The 15,679-nt window shown below is 35.7% G+C and overlaps 2 protein-coding genes across 2 annotated transcripts in view; one reads left to right on the forward strand and one right to left on the reverse strand.

Annotated features, from left to right (window-relative positions):
- The window catches only part of LOC141686410 (putative disease resistance RPP13-like protein 3), a 42,780-nt gene extending 34,035 nt beyond the window's left edge, over window positions 1-8,745 (forward strand). Inside the window, exons 2-3 of the mRNA XM_074491448.1 lie at window positions 7,439-7,686; window positions 8,108-8,745. Of these exons, the coding sequence (XP_074347549.1) occupies window positions 7,439-7,686; window positions 8,108-8,745 (886 nt within the window). The remainder of the gene's footprint in view (window positions 1-7,438; window positions 7,687-8,107) is intronic.
- A 1,956-nt stretch (window positions 8,746-10,701) lies between these two features.
- Window positions 10,702-14,185, reverse strand: LOC141687427 (putative ubiquitin-like-specific protease 1B). Its single transcript, XM_074492703.1, has 11 exons — window positions 13,907-14,185; window positions 13,748-13,810; window positions 13,621-13,668; window positions 13,458-13,526; window positions 13,295-13,363; window positions 13,138-13,206; window positions 12,976-13,044; window positions 12,820-12,882; window positions 11,633-12,022; window positions 11,283-11,531; window positions 10,702-11,082 (listed from the first exon to the last, which is right to left on the reverse strand). Exons 9-11 carry the CDS (start codon window positions 11,954-11,956, stop codon window positions 10,807-10,809), a joined length of 849 nt encoding a protein of 282 aa, XP_074348804.1. The 5' UTR covers window positions 11,957-12,022; window positions 12,820-12,882; window positions 12,976-13,044; window positions 13,138-13,206; window positions 13,295-13,363; window positions 13,458-13,526; window positions 13,621-13,668; window positions 13,748-13,810; window positions 13,907-14,185; the 3' UTR covers window positions 10,702-10,806.
- Between the last annotated feature and the right edge of the window lie 1,494 nt (window positions 14,186-15,679).

The raw sequence follows: 15,679 nt of genomic DNA on the forward strand, positions 1-15,679 counted from the left end.
TTGAGATCTAGAGTAAAAATGAAGAAGGAACGACCCAAGTGCATTGCTGGTATTAAGTAATATGCATCAGAAAAGCAACTAAAATATTTTCTTGGTGACTTTTCACACTCTATGATTACTGGAGAAATACTCTGATAATAGCATAAATTCTGATAAGCAGTCGTGACTCACTTACACTGAGAAGCCACTATGAAATGGACTTTAAAAAGATGCATAAAATTAGCACAAAATAGTTGAGGTGGACTCAAGCATGAACTCATTCATCAGTAGGTTTCAGGATAATGACAGCTCTTTAGCAAAGTTTTAGTTATGCCTTATTTCTAAGATGTACTGAAGTGAATCAGACTTTACTCTTTGTCTGATATTTAGCTTAATGCACACACTAATCACTCCATATGAATGATAAAAATTACTGTGGTGATCTATGTTATTTTAGATGAACAGTCATTGTGTTTCATTGCACAAATTATGAGGACAAGTTCTGATTACATATTCTGATGATTAAGTTCTGAAGAATATAAATCAGAATTTGTGTGAGGACTTCCTAAGATAGGCATTCCTTTTTCGAGTTAAGAAATTATGTTCTGATGACTGTTAAGTTCTGATATAAGTCTAAGTTCTGATATTACAGTCTAATTCTTTACTTGACTTATCTGTGGATAAAATTTAATAACAGTCTCGGTTCAAACTAAAATATGTAAAGTGGACGATTAATAGTCACTATGGTTAGGGTTAGTGATATTCGTACTTGAACAGTCAACTTTTACTTGCTTCTTGTGCGCATTAAACCTTGTTTTCCACTTCACATCAGTCTTCCCATCAAATCTTTTCTCACAAACTTACCTTCATACTTTTTCTATCAAAAACACCATGGTCAGATACAACAAGTTTTTGAACTACGAAACCTTCAATATGGAGCTAAGCTGTGCCGATTGGCGGCAGGAATGGCACGTCACTGCCATTCCTGATGAGATATGGGACTCCGTCCCACAGGAGGTACTCACCCACCTCCTGTTCTTCTATATGGATTACCATCGCCATCTGGAGCGATTGGAGGAGGAAAGGTTGGAAGCTCTCCGCCAGCAAGAGCGAATCATTAGACTCACCATTCTGTTTGTCGAGAGTAGGAAGAAGAAATGATTTATTTTCTTCTTCCTGTTTTTCTTCATCATCAGCCTTGCCCTGCTTCTTGAGCTAGGACTAAGGCTGTTGATGTTAGGTTTAGCAGCTTAGGGAAATCTTGTATAAATTCTGAGGTACTTTCAATTTCATGAATGTATTCTCTTGATATATTAATGAAATTTGTTTTTGTTTCAAGATTTTGTCTCTGAGATATTTTGTAATGCATTGATAAATCTTGATAAATATTCATATTCTGATGACCATATAAATTCTAAGTTCTAATTTTACTTTATCAGTACTTACTCATCTAATTTATTTTGGTCATTTTCACTTGATTTATTTTCAGAATATTAATGTTGCAGTGAAAAATAATTAAATAAGTGGGAACGGTTTCAATTTTGAATTAAAACTGTTTCACTTGATTAATGGAATATCTGGGTAAGTGGAACGGTTTTTCTTTGAAAAACTGCAAGTGGGTAAGTAATGATTACTGTTTTCTCGAGCCTAGTAACTATCCGTTATTACTGCATGTCTGACAGGTGTCCAACGGTTACATTTTTTTTAACAAAAAAAAAGGGGAGTATAAGTAAGACAGAGAGAAGATTTTTTAATCTTTTATTTCCTTTCATACTTTTTCTCTACTTGCTTTTACTCTCTTTCTTCTTCTCACGTTGGTTTTTCATACAGACATTTTCTCAAACACCTAACAGGCACTCTTAAATCTCAATTTTTCACATGACACCTAAGGATTTAATCATTGATGGAGCTAAGTTTGTTCCAAATAACTATGCTGCAATTCTTGATCATGCTGAAGCTCCATCTGAATTGCATTTTGTGCAAGATCTTCTTGCACATAATGAGATTGGGTATGCATTGACCCAGCCTTCAGTCTTTTCGAGCCAACAAGTTCTGACATTTTGGCGGACTGGGCACTTTGATAATGGTGGTACACATGGCACTCCCGGTATTGTTTTCGAAGTGGGTGATTCTTCATATGCAGTCACTCCTGGTACAATACGCAAGGCTCTACATCTCCCAGAAGGATGTACCTTTTCAATTCCAGAGGAATCAGCTCTTCAGGATTTAATGGCCCATTTGGGGTATGAACAGAGTTTGGCAAAGCTTGGGTTGTTGAAACGGGCTCATATCATAAGAGAATGGAGCTTCTTCTTCGACTGCATCACTTATGTTTTTGGGAACAAGTGTTCGAATTTTGATGATATCCCAATTCTGAGTCAGCACATCGGGTATGCTATTATAAACCAAACTCATTTTGATTTTGCAACTGCTATAATTGGTTTTATTGGGGATAGGATGACAGAGGATAGGAATGTTGTTTACTTTGCTAGATTCTGTCAACTTATATATACTTTTTGTACTGATGAACCTCAATTAGTCAGTTCCTCAACTCCACCTTTTAAGGTTGCAAAACGTTATTTTAATGACCTGATAAATGCTGACACTAAGAAATCAGTAGTTAGACCTTTACAGATTCCTCAATCTGTAAAACAGATCTTAGTAAATGCTGATCCTGTTACTTATAGATCTGTTTATTCTGATGTCCAACCAACAACAACCTCCCAAACACCACAACAACCATCAGCACCTACCACCCATTCTACTCAACCAACCCTCAGGCAATATATCAAATCCTATCTCTCCACTTCACAGAAAGTTCAACCCTCAACCTCAGTACCTACTGTGAAGCCTTCATCTTCCAAGCCAAAGAGGACAAAGACTGTTCCTCAAACACCTCAAAAGAGAAGGAGGATTGCCTTGAGAGATGAATCTGATACTGAGGACCAGATTCCTTCTTCAGAACCTGTTATTGATGAAGCTGAGAAAGAGACTTCTCAGAAGGATTCTGGAATTGGGGGATCTAGGCTTCTCAAGAGGCTTAGAAGAATGACAGTTCCTGAAACTCCCAAGGAATCCAAATCTACAAAGAGATACAAGAAACAGAGGGCAAATAGGCCAGTTTCAGATGATGAAGAGGAAGCAGTTAAGGAAGGGGATCAGGAATCTCTGATCTCACAAGAAAAGGAATTTGCTAAAGTCACTTCTTCTCCATCAACTCCATCTCAGGAAGCTATTTCTGAAAAGGCCAACACACCATCTGTATCTCCTGTTGATCCAGGCACAAGTGCCGATATTGATGTTCAAAACTTGGTTGTGCCTGAAGTAATTTTCCTAGAAGCTCCAACAGCAAATAATCTATCAACAACACCTGTTACTGATGCTGTTCAAACTCCAGAGTTATCTACTACACCTTCTCTGCATCTAAATGCTGATGATCAGAATATAGGTGAGCATCAGGATATGGCTGTTGATCAGACCTTTGAACCAGATCAGCAATTAGAGGATGCTGAAGCCTCCATTGTTACTCACACTGTTGTCTTATCCGGAGATACTGATTCTGTAAGTTCTGATGCTGTAAATGCTGGAGATACTGGTGATGCTGCTCCAAATGCAGATGCTGATGCAGCAGGTCCTTCAGGACATGCTCCTCAACAAACTATTCTTAAGTCTGAACTTGTTAAGAAGTTTGTTACCAGAGAAGCACCAGTGCCTTGGAGTGAGACTCCTGCAGGACAGGAGTGGACTAAGGAGTGGAACTCAGTTTCCTGTATTCCAACTGAAAAGCATCTTGCTGAGCACTTGACTAAAGCTGATGAAATATTAAATTCTGATGATTTCAAAACCCAGCTTAGAGTCACTGCATTGAGTACTAAACATCTACAAGGTCTTCATTCAACTACTCATGCAGAGCTACACAAGATTCAGGAAGAATTCATCAAACAGGAACAAATTCAAAAGATTGATAAGAAAAAGTTCTTCCAACCTACCTTTGACAGGATTGCTTATATTGAGAAGACTCAAGAGAAATAACAAGCTCAGATTAATGATATTCTGACAAATCAAGCTTCTCAGCAATCTCAACTTACTGAAATCCAAGCCTCAGTGGAATTGCTTGTCTCTCTTCCACTTCCTGCTGATGCCAAAAAGGGGGAGAAAGTAATTAAGTCCAAATGCAAGACTGACAAGACACTGAAAGGGAAGGATAATGAAAAGGATGATCAAGGATGCTCTGGAATGGGTAGAGGTCATAGTCAAGGTAGAGGTTTCACATCAAGAAAAGCTGAAATCACAAGTCACAGGACAAGTTCTGATACTGGGAAAATAATAAGTTCTGCTACTGGTAAAAGGATAAGTTCTGATGAACTTTTAGATCTTGATGAGGAAATGTCAAGACAGTTATTTCTTCAGGAAAATCCAGGAATGGACTTGGAGAGTTTAATGGAGGAAGAAGCCAGACTTAAATCAGAAAAAGTCACATCTAAATCTGAAGCTTCTGGTAAAAAGCCACTTCCAAAACTCAAAGGCATTGTGATAAAAGAAAGGACAAATGCTGAAGCAACATTGGCTAAATCACAACCGCAGATAGATCCAAGATCCAAGGGTAAAGAAAAGGTTGGTGAACCTATCAAGGTTTATGTGCCTCCTGAGGATGAAGAAATTACTGATGAAAAGGATGATCTTGCTCTGACTTCAAGAAAAGTTCTTAAAACAACCTCTGACATGGCTCAAGTTGTTCAGAGTCAAGATAAAGTAAGTTCTGATATTTCAAAGAAGCAAGTAACCTCGGACACAGCTCAAGTTAACTTGATATCAGAAGTTAGACCAAAGACACTCCTACCAGGATTCACTAAAGCAAAACAGACTCAACCTTTGAAGACTGCTGCAAGTGGTTTTGAAGCAAGAGTAGTTACTGGAAAGGAAGCAAGAGATAAAACTGGATTGGGAAGTGCTGATGAAAGAAGAATACAGAACACTACCAATGATCCAACTTCCTTGAGTGAACCAGGTTTTGGAGCAACTCCTGAGAGATTGAATCAACTAGAATCTGTACAAATGGTTTACCATACCTACTTGAAAGAACACATCTTTTTGTACTTCATGACAGATGGTAGGGTTTATCATATAAGGCAAAATGCCATTCCATTGAAGTATTTTGAAGAACTGGAGCATGTACTATTCTTACTTCAAGTGGATGACAGATTGACAGGAACTGCTGTAAACTATTTGAAGGATCAGATTCAGAGACAGAAAAGGCTTTATTCTGTTAAATCTAACAGCACATGTGTTCCAAAGTACAGAGATCACAAGAATGATATAGTTGAAATGAAGCCCAACACTGCTAAAATTATAACTACCTTTCTAGGTTACAGGGCTGTGGAATTCAATCTTGAGTCTGATAAAGCTTATTTGATCAGACTGGATCAGGATATAAGAAAAGCAAAGATTAATGATCTCAGGGCTGCAATCTTTCAAATTGGTGAAGATACTGCAGAGCTTAAAGATGCTAAAAGGAGGATGATTGATGAACTTCGATATGCTGAGAGATGTTTGTTGAAGAACTATCTCAGAACAACTCCTGACATCAGAGAGATCAGAAGATGAATCCAAGTCGAAGATCTACAACTGCTTAAATTCTGATATTTGTACAGACTGAAGTTGTTATCAGAAGTTAAATATTGGTAAAGCTTTAAGGACTGTAAGTTGTAGCTATCTAGTCTAATTCTCATGCATTTGTACTTAATGTTTTTGACATCATCAAATATATGTTAAACTTGTATATTATGCTAATTTACAAGTTGGGGGCGATTGTTAGATATATTTGATAATGTCGTGGCTAATATGATTTATGTTTAGTTTTCAGATCTTACTTAACAGGACAAATCAGTACTTAACTGGGAATCAGTACTTATACTGAAAGTCATGACTTAAGGATATCAGTACTTATATTATCAGGAGATAATCATCAGAAGTTGGATATCAGAACTTAAGTGTTGAAGGACAATCAGATAAGGATAGTAGCTGATTAAAGGAAAGAAGATCGAGATAAACATAAGAAGAGATATGCATGAAGAAGGAGTTCCGTGAAGAATGGAATACTTGGAAGAAAAGATATCTGATTGATATATTTTAGGAAGCAGAATTATATTCCATATCAATTAGCGATTATCTTGTAACTGTGTAATATATAAACACAGACATAGGGTTTACACTATAAGTGTTATCATATTCGAGAAGATTATTCAGTGTAACCCTAGCAACTCTTGTGATATTTGTTCATCACTGAGAGGTAACAGTTACATACTGTAACAGAGTTTATTGTTTCAATAAAGTTTGTTTTCTGTTACTTAAGATATTAAAGTTCGATTTGATTGTATTTTACACTGTATTTACCCCCTCTACAGTGTGTGTGACCTAACATGGTATTAATCGAGGAGCAAGGAGATAAGGAAGAAGACCGTTTTAGCACATCGCAACGAAGAGGAAGCATAGTTTCTTGTGATTCTTTATTTCATTATAACAGTGGATGTTAGTTTTCTTTACTTTGAACCTATTTACTCTTGTGACGTACTCTGGTTTAATATAAGTAATTTATTATAGTTATTCTCGCGTGTTATTATCATGTTTTCATATGAACCCATGATGACGATGAGTTAATCATGGGCTAATCGTGATCATGGGGTCGTAACGGATTTACTCTGGAATTCTTTAGTTAGTTGTTTAATACCTTAGTGTGTGATGATTGTATGATTTCTAGTATTGGTTGTGCTTATTCTTCTTATGTGTGTCGCGAACATATAAGATAGGGTGTTAATCTCTTGTGAAACGACGGTGGATCTTGAGGTTTAGAACTTGCCATGCTAGCATAGGTTCATGTATGTGTATACATGATTAGTGGGTAACTCTAACCATTTTAGTTGCCCTGTGTAATCATAAGGAATAACTTGTGCTTAAATCGTTATGTTGTCAAATTCTGTAGACATATAGGGTCTCAACATAATTGATGCCTATTCAACTTCTATCTTAATTGTGGATGTTTGGTAGAATGGTATTAGTACAACGAAAGTTGGCTTTTATCAGTTTCGTGTTGTTCGATTAATGCCATCACCGTTACATGCTAAGGGTAATAACAATAACTATTGAAGGAAGTAGTAATGAAGTTATGATCTCATGTTTGTTTAATATTGTTAATTCAAGTATCAATTAAGTGTTTAATTCCCGTAGTTAATTATAGTTAATAATTAGTTAATCAAATCTAAGTGTTATTGTCTTGACATTGAGAAGTAATTATACATTGGTGAGTGAGTGTAATTGAACATAATTAGTCTGAGTCTCTGTGGGAACGAACTAGAAAGTATTCTATATTACTTGTGAACGCGTATACTTGCGTGTATTATTAGTGCGTGTTTTCCGCCCTAACAAATTTTTTTAATGATGATGAAGTAATAGATGTTGATAGTATTGAAGATAAAGTTAATGATCCGGGGAAGGGAAAAATGCATAGTGATGATGATGTTGGTTTCGGTTGGAAGAATCACGATGTTTACGGTGATTCCGATGATAGTAATGATTCTTTTAATGGCGATGATGATGATAAAATTAATGATAAAAAATTTATTGGAAATATGAATGATGTAGTTCCTTGTGTTGGTATGAAATTTGATTCGTTGGATGAAGCGGAAAGTTTTTATCGAGGTTATGGTCGAAGTATAGGGTTCAAGATAATTATTTGAAGTAGTCATAGGCATTCAAGAAATGGTGGTATATCGTCACGTTTGTATATATGTCGAAAGGGTGGAAGACTGGGCCCAAAACCCTTGGAAGTTGAAGATAGGGTTAAAGGGAAACGACCTCGAGATGTCATTCCTCGAACTTGTTGTCGTGCTCGTATGTGTGTTGCTCACAAAGTAAGCTCAAATAAATGGGAAGTAACCAAGGTTAACCTATAGCACAATCATGCTATGGTTACATCAGATAAGGAAAATTAATACAAAGATCACGCAACATAGATCCGTTTACCCGATCTTTGATTGAGTTATTCAACAAATCGGGTATCGAGACCCCGAAAGTGATGAATTTACTTAGTGAGACGTGTAGTGGTATTGAAAATGTTGGTTTTTTGCTCAAGACGTACGAAATGTAATATGTGACATTCGAAGACGGGTTTTTTATTCCGGTGATGCGGAGTGTGGATTGGTTTTGTTACGAGACTTGCAAAAACAAAGTGATGGAAATTTTTTCTACCGAGTGGATGTGGATGAGGAGAATCGGGTTAGGGGTTTGGTGTGGGTTGATCCTCATTCGCTTAACGCGTACAAGAATTTTGGAGATGTGGTAACTTTCGACTCGACATATCGGACTAATAGGTATGACATGCCTTTTATTCCAATTACGGGAGTGAATCACCACTACCAAAATATTTTGTTTGGATTTGCACTTGTAAGGGACGAGAAAGAGACTTCTTATAGATGGGTTTTGAAGACTTGGTTGGAAGCGGTCGATAACAAGCCACCTATTACCATTATTACGGATCAAGACATCGCTTTAAGTAATGCCATTGCCGAGGTTATGCCTAACACCAACCATACATATTGTACGTGGCATATTAGTAGCAAGTTTCTCGAGAAACTATCTACTTTATATACTCAATACTCGGAGTTCAAGACAGATTTTAATGCATATATCTACAAGTCATTGTCACCAACGGAATTTGAAGGTAGGTGGGAGGATTTGAAAGAGAAATATGATCTTGAAAATCACAATTAGCTATATGATATGTATGCAATTAGACGACAATGGGTTTTTGCTTTCACGAAACAACATTTTGCCGCCTATATGACTACCACCTCAAGGAGCGAGTCTATGAATTTATTTTTTGATGAGTATGTGAAAGCGTCGACCGGTTTGAAAGAATTCATTGAGAATTCACAAAAAGCTTTGGAGTCATAATATTTACGGGAGGTTCAAGCCGATTTTGACACCGGTACAAGGAAAGGAGACTATTCCCTAACTCGTCAATGGAGATACATGCCTCCAAGATATACACAAAAGAGATGTTTAAGCGATTTCAAAAAGAGCTTCAAAAAAGTCAATCTTTTGTTGTGAAAGCATGAAAGGTTGTGGAGATTATCTTTCAAAGATGTATTTGGTAGAAAGTCCACCTTGTCGGAGATTTATAGAAGGAATTTTTTCTTGAAGGTTTCCATCGATGGGAGTTATTCTTATACATGTAAAAAATTTGAACATTCCACGATGATTTGTAGACACATAATCCGTTACCTTAACAAGAAACAAAATACGATGATACCGCCAGATCTTGTCATAATGAGGTGGACAATAAACGGAAACAAAGTTGCGGGACCTCTACCGTGTACCCCTCAGATGCTTGGTAATGTTGTAGAATCTGAAACGGCAAGATATAGTGGATTGTGTAAAGCTTTCCAAGGTTTGTCCGTTGTTGGTAGTTGCTCCGTTCCGAGGTACAATTACTTGATGAGCGTGATCGAGAGAGAAAAAGAGTATGTGATTAAGTCTTTTCCGGGAGAAGAGAGAGAGAGAGAAAAATAAATGAGGACTATGAAAGTGATGATGAAGAAGATGATCTGTTATTAGATCCCCCACGGTCACAAATAAAAGAACGTCCAAAAGCGGGTAGATTCAAAAGTGGTATCGAGACGTCAAGTTCAAATAAACAATTTCGAAAGTGCAGTTTTTGTGGGGCGGGGAAAGAAGGCCATGATAGAAGAAATTGTCCCTCGAGATTATTAGGAAAAAAGGAAAAAAATGATTGTAATTTCTTATCATGTACTTTGAAATATTAATAAATTTTAATTAAATATTTTCAATGTTGTAAATGTTAGTACTTGTTGGCATTATTAATAATTCAAAAAAAAGAAGTGACTCCAAAAAAAATTTGAAAAAAAGTTATTTTTGAAGTTTTTTTTCCAAAGTTGGGCAGAAAGTTTTCTGTAAAACAGAAAAAATATTATATAAAAAATATATCATTTGCAAGTGCAGTAACCAATCTGCAAAACTCAGTTTACCCCGTAATGAAACATTGCGGTTGCCGCAATGAATCATTGCGGGGGTAAACAGAGTTTTGCAGAATTTTGCTAATTGGTCACTGCACTTGCAAATGATTTATTTTTTATATAATACTTTTTTTGTTTTACAGAAAACTTTCTGCCCAACTTTGAAAAAAAAATCTTCAAAATTAACTTTTTTTCAATTTTTTTTTGGAGTCACTTCTTTTTTTTGGTATTATTAATAATGGCAACAAGTACTAACATTAACAACATTGAAAATATTTAATTAAAATTCATTAATATTTCAAAGTACATATTAACAAATTCCAATAATGCTAAACATAAAAAATGGGCATGACCTCTTTGTTTTTAAGTTAAACTTAACCTGTAAAATAAAAAAATCGGCATGACCTATTTATTTTTAATCCAACCAAAAACCTGTAAAATTTCAAACCAAACCAAACTAAACTTAAAAATAAATGGCCTTGACATGCCAACTAAAACCAAACCAAACTAAACATAAAAATAAAAGACCTTGACATGCCAACTAAAACTAAAACCAAACTAAACTTAAAAATAAAAGGCCTTGACATGCCAACTAAAACCAAAACAAACTAAACTAAACTTAAAAATAAATGGCCTTGACATGCCAACTACAAACAAATCAACTAAAATAAATACATCTAACCAACTAAAATAAATACAACCAATCTGAATAAAATATAACCGAGCAAAGTATGTACAACTAACTAAAGTAACTACAAGTCACTAATCAAATAACAAACTAGTGTTCCGCCTCTCTTTATCGAATGCCCCACTCAGAAATGTGTCTAGCAACCCCTTTTGATAACTCGTGCGCCGTCCGATAGCGAAAAGTCTGTACATCAACTTTAGCGTTCCACACAGGTGATGGCAAAGAGATCCCGTTGAGCATAGTGGCCATGTACTTGGAGACATATACACCACAATCAATGCCACCATCTTGCTTGGGTCGCGTATCAAGACCATGAACCCCCGTATATTTCAATGGAAGTCGAGATGGATGCAAATAATTGAGCATATATGGGATCAACTTTTCCTGTAAAATTTTACACATATTTAGATAAAAAAATAACGGGAAATGAACCTAACAAGTCATTATTTCATTATTAATCTATTTAAAACTAGTGGTAGGGAATTAAAGAATGATATTTCACGGGAAATGAACCTAACAAGTCATTATTTCATTATTAATCTATTTAAAACTGGTGGTAGGGAATTAAAGAATGATATAGTTACCACAATGTAATATTGGCAAGGGTGAGCGATGTTCCCTGGTGTGTCTTTGTCGTCCCTAATAGGATCAATGTTTAGCACTCTCATTTTGTTGAGATTAACAACAAACAAGAACCAATGAGAGTTATCACACGTGGGGAAAAATGCAAAGTCACAAAACTGAAGAGGCAAGCTACCCCCCTTGTCAGCATAATCTCTAAAGAACTTCTCCATTGACTTCTTGGCATCACCTTTTAGGGTACTCGGAGAAGCCTACAATTACAAGTCAAAAAATAGGTTAACATTTATACAGCAGAATTGATATCTGTTTATAGAAAAGCAGGTAGGAGCATTGGTATTTGTATATAGAGTACCTTCAAGTTAGGACAATGCTCAAGTGCCATCGCCATGAAAAAGCTTGGAGCAATGAAATACCGCTTGGGCTTGAAACTTTCAGTTCTGGGAATTTTTTCCCATTTTTCCCAGAGTTTATCCTCTCTAAGTCTCAAGAGCTCACCATAGGCATTGAGAACATCATCATCCACCCAATACTCTGGTCGCACAGTTTTTACTTGGCTATATGTAAGAGGATAAATAACGCCCCGCTCACTGTGATCACGCCAAATGTAATCAACCTCTAAACTCCAGAAATGCCGATACAACCACCTCACTTTCCGATTTTTTAGTGGCCTTGTCATATCACCACGCCACTCAGGACCACCTCATTTCACCGCATCCTCCGCCAAATCTTCAACCGAGTCCATCTACAAAATAAACAAAAACACAATTAGCACATTTGGAACTAGTTAATCTAAGGCCATTTACTTTAAAAAAGAGTTAAGAGTTATTACATCAAACATGTCCCGTAGCTCACTAGGAACAGAAAACTCACCCATACCCAAATGTACAAATGGAGTGACAAGGGAGGAAGAGGTCTCTAAAGATTCTGGAGTAATAGGCATTTGCAATTAAATAATTAATTAAGTACACATTTAACACTTAGTTTAATCCATTTATAACTAGTTGTAGGGAATTATATGATAATTCACGGGAAATGAACCTAAAAAGTCATTATTTTCATTATTAGTCCATTTTAAAACTAGTTGTATGAAATTGATGATATTTCACGGGAAATTAACCTAAAAATGTCATTATTTTCACTTTTAATCCATTTATAACTAGTTGTAGGGAATTATATGATAATTCATGGGAAATAAACCTAAAAAGGCCTTATTTTCATTATTAGTCCATTTTAAAACTAGTTGTATGAAATTGATGATATTTCACGGGAAATTAATCTAAAAATATCATTATTTTCACTTTTAATCCTTTTATAACTAGTTGTAGGGAATTATATGATAATTTACGGGAAATGAACCTAAAAAAGTCATTATTTTCATTATTAGTCCATTTTAAAACTAGTTGTATGAAATTGATGATATTTCACGGGAAATTAACCTAAAAATGTCATTATTTTCACTTTTAATCCATTTATAACTAGTTGTAGGGAATTAATCCATTTTAATCCCATTTAGTTGACATAGTAGGGAACATATAATACCTTTAGTGGAATAGTTTGAAATGTCATAGATCTGTGGAACAGTACTGGAGTAGTATAATCAACCTACAATTAGAAGCCGATACATAAACATATTCAACACACGAAGCTAAAAATGTGTAGGTGCATAGAATGGAAATATTTGTTAAAGATTTGTACCTGAGGGGGAATGGATACAGCTGTGGGAGCAGGGGTGGCTGGAACAGCATCAGTAGACTGAACCTCAACCTGCAATTATAAGCCGATACATAAACATATTCAACACATGAAGCTAAAAATGTGTAGGTGCATAGAATGACAATATTTGTTAAATATTTGTACATGAGGGGGAATGGATACAGCTATGGGAGTAGGGGTGGTCGGAACAACATCAACAGACTGAACCTCAACCTGCAATTAAAAGCTGATACATAAATATATTCAACACAGGAAGCTGAAAATGTGTAAGTGCTCGACAATATTTGTCAAAGATTTATACCTGAGAGGGAATGGATACAGGTGTCGGAGCAGTGGTGGCTGGAACATCAGCAGGAGACTGAACCTCAACCTGCAATTAGAAGCCGATACATAAACATATTCAACACAGGATTAATGAAAATGTGTAAGTGCATAGGTTGACAATATTTGTCAAAGATTTGTACCTGAGAGGCAATGGATACAGGTGTAGGAGCAGTGGCGGGTGGAACATCACCAGTAGATTGAACCTCAACCTGCAATTACAAGCCAATATATAAACATTATTCAACACAGGAAGCTGAAAATGTGTAAGTGCACATGAGGACAATATTTATAAAATATGTGTACCTGAGGGGGAATAGATACATGTGTATGAGCATGGGTAGGCTGAACCTCCTGCAATTACAGCCGACACAGACATATTAATTGAAGTTCTACGATGCATGAAATAAAAGTTTTTGTTAGAAATTTATACCTCACGTGGACGTTTAGGGGGGACAAGTACTACGGTATCCTCCTCAGGACCACCAGTCTCATCCTGCCATTAATGTAAATTAAAGACACACAAGTCATTTACATATTCAATAAACGAAATTTAAAAGATCACAAGTTCGTGAATGATAGCCATTAGTACCTCACGAGGACACTTCTGAGAGATAGGGGCGATGTCTGTTGTGAGGTACTAGGAATTGTATCATGAATGTCTACCTCACGTGCATCTCCAATAGGAGGATGACGCTCAACATGAGGCTACTAAATATCTTTCGATCTGACGAAAGCGGGCCTACTGTATCCAAGACCCTTCCAATCAGTCATTACCCGATCATAATGTGCAAGAAAATCGGGAATGACATCATAGAACCAGCTAGGAGGGCCGCACATGTGGATCATATATGTCATCTTTATAGTACTCTCTAACTACAAATAAATAAATAAGTAAAAACTGTAAATAAGTCCTTATTTTCATTTTTTATCCATTTTACAAGTAGTTATAGAGAATTAATGATAATTCACGGGAAATTAACCTAAATAAGTCCTTATTTTCATTTGTAATCCATTTACAAGTAGTTATAGGGAATTAATGATAATTCACGGGAAATTAACCTAAATAAGTCCTTATTTTCATTTTTAATCCATTTACAAGTAGTTATAGGGAATTAATGATAATTCACAGGAAATTAACCTAAATAAGTCCTTATTTTCATTTTTAATCCATTTACAAGTAGTTATAGGGAATTAATGATAATTCACGGGAAATTAACCTAAATAAGTCATTATTTTCATTTTTAATCCATTTACAAGTAGTTATAGGGAATTAATGATAATTCACGGGAAATTAACCTAAATAAGTCCTTATTTTCATTTTTAATCCATTTTCAAGTAGTTATAGGGAATTAATGATAATTCACAGAAAATTAACCTAAATAAGTCCTTATTTTCATTTTTAATCCATTTACAAGTAGTTATAGGGAATTAATGATAATTCACAGGAAATTAACCTAAATAAGTCCTTATTTTCATTTTTAATCCATTTACAAGTAGTTATAGGGAATTAATGATAATTCACGGGAAATTAACTTAAATAAGTCCTTATTTTCATTTTTAATCCATTTATAAGTAGTTATAAGGAATTAATGATAATTCACGGAAAATTAACCTAAATAAGTCCTTATTTTCATTTTTAATCCATTTTATAAGTAGTTATAGGGAATTAATGATAATTCACAGGAAATTAACCTAAATAAGTCCTTATTTTCATTTTTAATCCATTTACAAGTAGTTATAGGGAATTAATGATAATTCACTGGAAATTAACCTAAATAAGTCCTTATTTTCATTTTTAATCCATTTACAAGTAGTTATAGGGAATTAATGATAATTCACGGATAATTAACCTAAATAAGTCCTTGTTTTCATTTTTAATCCATTTTACAAGTAGTTATAGGAAAACAGGTAAAGATTGCAATTGGAAACAAGTAAAGAATACCATACCGCATCACCCATCATCTGTTGAGGGTACCATTCATGGGGTTGTATGATATCGCCCTCAGGGGGTACACAACGAGCGATCCTCATCTTACTTACCCGTCTATACCACTGCATATACTCGGCGAGAGATACAAACCTGCCCTTAACAATCTCCGGCCCGCCCGTAGCCACATAACTCTCCCACTCGGCAACATACGGCTATGCATAGTAAGACGGTGAGGCCGCTGAAAAGAAGACTGTCTCTCCAACCTCAGAACAGCGTGGTCAAACGGATCATCCGGTATATGCTGGCACATCCCAAACTGTCTCAGTACCCTATCAGAATACTGGTACTCAATGATCTCAAATGCCACTAGCGGGATACGACCAAGAGCCATATGACGGTACACCGGAAAATGAGTAGCATCAACATCATCAG

Source organism: Apium graveolens, chromosome 9 (genome assembly GCF_009905375.1).
Source record: "Apium graveolens cultivar Ventura chromosome 9, ASM990537v1, whole genome shotgun sequence".
NCBI lineage: Eukaryota > Viridiplantae > Streptophyta > Magnoliopsida > Apiales > Apiaceae > Apium > Apium graveolens.